Source organism: Lottia gigantea, assembly GCF_000327385.1.
Source record: "Lottia gigantea unplaced genomic scaffold LOTGIsca_37, whole genome shotgun sequence".
NCBI lineage: Eukaryota > Metazoa > Mollusca > Gastropoda > Lottiidae > Lottia > Lottia gigantea.
This window is the reverse complement of record NW_008709259.1, coordinates 2,441,353-2,445,763: the sequence shown is the minus strand read 5'-3', so window position 1 is coordinate 2,445,763 and position 4,411 is coordinate 2,441,353. Positions and strand designations below refer to the sequence as shown.

Below are 4,411 nucleotides of genomic sequence, written 5' to 3'. Positions count from 1 at the left end.
AGACAGCGTAATAGGGAAATTTGCATACATGTAATTATTGATGATTTTTGGACTTTTATACTTTGTTTACTAAACGCCAAATTAATAATGCTAAGCGACATCAAAAGAAGTGATCGGCTCAGTTTTTTGTTATATAAAATAAATATAAAACTAGTTTTGTTGAAAGGAATTAACTGCTCTATAACTTTCGTTGAAATGTTCACAACAAGTAGAAAAACACAGTCATTTCCTTACTTGCCATTTATTTTGATCGAATGTGAGCATAAGTTTTCCAACACCAGCCAAAATCATATCACATTTATAATGTTTACGTAAACCTATCAATTAGATTTGGCATTTCAAAACAAATAACGTCAAGATTCCTTTTAAAATTTCTATATGTTGTAATATAAGGGATATTTTTCTCCAGAATTAAAACTTTAGTTTCATTAATTCGAAACATTTTCAAAACATATCAGACTGCCCCTTTAAGTAAAATGAAAATCTTTGTACTTGGCATGAATATACCATCGACTGATCGAGGCTTAGACCTTTTATCGTTCTTATACTTCATTTATATATTTCTCCTTTTCGTTTTCTCTTTTCCAAGGGTTTCAGATAAAATAGTCGAGTCTTGGGAAAGCGTTTTCAGCTTTTGATAATGAAATACAGTTTCTGTATAGGAGATTTTCAACAATACTTCCTTCGCCTTGTTTATTCATTTCGACGCTACGCGAAACGCTTTTTAAATTAACAGGTTTTGGTAAGGGAAATGGGTCTTGCACTACCTGTAGTTTTGGTGCGACATTGCGTTGGTGGAAAACAGATTGAAAAAAAGCAAGTTTCTACCATCATGTATGGACCCCCCCTATAGGCACAATTTTGAAAACTATTTAAAATTATTTGGTTTTAACGAATTAGTAATTTCGTTCATAACTTTTCGTTTCAACGAATTAGTTATTTCGTTTAAACGAATTACTTATTCCATTTAAACGAATAAGTTATTTCGTTAAAACGAATTAATTTCGTTTAAATGAAATACATTACATGTATATTATTCCATTTAAACGAATAAGTTATTTCGTTAAAACGAATTAATTTCGTTTAAATGAAATACATTACATGTATATTATTTCGTTTAAACGAAATACATTGTTTTATTTCGTAAAAATTAAATAATTTATTCGTTTAAACGGAATAACTAATTCGTTTTTAGGAAATAACTAATTCGTTTAATCGAACGAAAAATTAGAATGTCCCCTATACACACAAAAAGGCTAAAAAGCTCTTTACAATCCCTTTGAATAATTTTATTGTAATACACTAACTAATTTGAATTTAGTTCATTAATTAATCAATTGAAAATTTGTTTTCTAGAAAGAAAATGAGGTTCAATATTCTATGCGTTGTGTTATTGGTGGTGGTTAATATGGTCATGGTTGAATCCACCTTCAGTAGGAGTAAGCTGCAAAGATTTCTTATTAAAGTTAACTCGTGGAAGAAAAGCAACAGTAAAAGTCAACCAGTACAAAGTGTGCTCTCCCATCTTCGAAACAAGGTTTACTTAATATTTAAACATAAACATACATGTAAGTAATAATGAGAATTACTAAGTAAGTAAGACTATGGTTGGTGGTACCATATTTACTTGTTTCTCCAAATTACATCTATTTTTAAGCAGTCTATTTAAAATTAGGTTACTTGTTAGACAAACAGAGTACTTCAAAATCAGTCAATAATTGAAATTAGACCAAACTCTCGTTTCGTTTTTTTCATTAGTTTTTTTTATATAGTCAAAAGGTAATTTGACTAACGTTCATGAGGGCTATCGTTAGACCCTAACTGAAGTTATATTAGATATAAAAGCTAATAAAAAATTAGACTGATTTTTTTCATTACCATTCACTACCAAGTAGAAAAAATCGAACAAAATTATGAAACATGCAATAATTGAGCAGTAGACATCAAATTCAATATCTCAATTTCTTGTTACTTGAATTCGTGTCTCGACCTTCCTTTGATGTTTATTAAACAAAATGTTATTTATAATCGAAAAAATGCGTTATGGCATATTTGCAATTTTGGGCACAATGTTTAATCCATTCCCATTGGGTGAATGGATTTAAGAACAACTTCCAAATTTCACACTGCGGAGACTCAAAGATATTTGTAATATTGTCAAGTTTAATTGTTATTTTGTTTAATGCAGCATCCAAATCCAACCAATTACCAGCAAAAGACTCTTCAGAAGATTGTGATGACGTAATTGATGCCATTGAGGAACTATATAAAGACTTATGTACCGTCAGCTGTTATAGAAAAGATTACTATTGTAATTTGGTTGTACAGAGATACATCAAACCATTATGTGTCTATCGAAATGCCCAGAAAGCTGCTAAAGCCCTTTTAGCCAAAATAGGATGCAAGCAGATGAGTTATCGTAAAAAACTTATTTGTAAAACCAAGTCTAAAAAAGCTTGCGAATTGGCAGAAGAAGTCGCAGATTTTTGCGAAGCAGCTGATCAAGATTGTGACAAAAAACCAGCCGCTCCGAATGCTGTAGCGCCCACAGGAAGAAAAACAGCAGCCAAGCCGACTGCTCCTGCAGCCCCAGCTGCTCCGACTGCTCCTTCAGCCCCAGCAGCTCCAACTGCTCCGGCTGCCCCAGCTGCTCCGGTAGCCCCAGCAGCTCCGACTGCTCCGGTAGCCCCAGCAGCTCCGACTGCTCCGGTAGCCCCAGCAGCTCCGACTACTCCGGCTACAACAACAACCACAGAGTCAAAAACAACATTAAACCCGGGTCCCTTGGCATCAGATTTCAGTATGTATTGCAATAATTACTTTGTAAACTAACACATGAAAGGGTATGGAACCAAGGAGATTCGATTTGATTTAATTATGTCAAATTCTTTCCTTGTACTACTATCATCTCAAAGGTCATCATATGATTACGATAAAAGGTGTTTTAACCCAGTTATTTCCCAAGTCTTGTTCAAAACAGGTCAAATTGGATTGGACTTACAAAAAATAATCCACGAACTTTTGATCTTGATTGCGTTGCTGCTGTCGTGGAATTTGTATCCTTGATCGACATGGTCATGGTGTTGGGTCAAAAGGTTGATTTGACTGACGTTCAATAGGCTGTCGTAATAAAATAACGGAACAAAAGTGTGGTCTCTATATTAAAAATAAACGCTAATAAAAAAAACTGAACAAAATAATGATGCCCATTTGTTATCTTTTTAGAATGTGATTCCTTTTATGGCAAATGCTATCTCGCAGGATGTCCTTCACATTTATCTGTAATTGATGCTTGTGAAACAAGCGGTTATACTTGCTGTGAGTATTCATTAAATAATAAATTACAATTTCTGCGCAATGAAGTAGAACCTAAAATTTCTTTTTTTTTCATTCCAATTCACCAATGAAGGCAATGCATGCATACAGAATATTGTGTGTGTAGTGCAATGTCTTTTTGTATAGAGTAGTGTCATATTGTTTAGAGTAGTGTTGTATTGTATAGAGTAGGGTCCTCTTGTATAGAGTAGTGTTATATTGTATAGAATAGGGTCATCTTGTATAGAGTGGTGTTATATTGTATAGAGTAGCGTTATATTGTATAGAGTAGTGTTATATTGTATAGAGTAGTGTTATATAGAGTAGTGTTATATTGTATAGAGTAGTGTTATATTGTATAGAGTAGTGTTATATAGAGTAGTGTTATATTGTATAGAGTAGTGTTATATTGTATAGAGTAGTGTTATTTTGTATATAGTAGTGTTATATTGTATAGAAAAGGGCCATCGTGTACAGAGTAGTGTTATATTGTATAGAATAGGGCCATCGTGTATGGAAAACAATTACCATATGGTATAGAGTGGGGCTATATTGTATACCAGTGCTTCTAAACTTCAGTGAAATCATTCTTTCATGGAAAAGTTCTTTTCCTTCCCAAATTAAATCAGTTATTTCGATTCACATAATATAGAACCACTATATTATAGTGGTTCTATATTGTATAGAATATCAATGAGCGCAGTACTATATTGTAACATCATTTTTTAGATTGCGATGTTTGCAATGCCATTTATTGTCGCATGTAGAACAGTGAAGATGAAAATGTAATGCCATATTGTATAAAATATATAAGTGTCCCATGCAATGCCATGTTTCTTCGCATCTAAGACAGAAAGTTCTCAGCTTTATTCGAAAAAAAATTAATGAAATAAAGAAATATTAAAATAAAACTAAACGAAGCGAAATATCTTGTGCTCTATTTTGATTCAAATTTAGAATGATCTAAGACAGAAGAAATTCTTTTATTCAAAAAATATATCTTGCGTCTTAAAAAATTGTGAATTGTATACTTTTGTATTTTTTGCAGGCAACTAAAACCGGCTCAAGAAGAGAACATACTTGTCGTAGATTTTAG

The 4,411-nt window shown here is 32.5% G+C and overlaps 1 protein-coding gene across 1 annotated transcript; it reads left to right on the top strand.

Moving 5' to 3' along the window:
* Window positions 1-2,043: 2,043 nt before the first annotated feature.
* LOTGIDRAFT_163085 (hypothetical protein) lies at window positions 2,044-4,411 on the top strand (the record flags this gene model as incomplete). The annotated part of the gene is made up of 3 exons (XM_009059131.1): window positions 2,044-2,800; window positions 3,226-3,362; window positions 4,364-4,411. 3 exons carry the CDS (start codon window positions 2,044-2,046, stop codon window positions 4,409-4,411), a joined length of 942 nt encoding a protein of 313 aa, XP_009057379.1.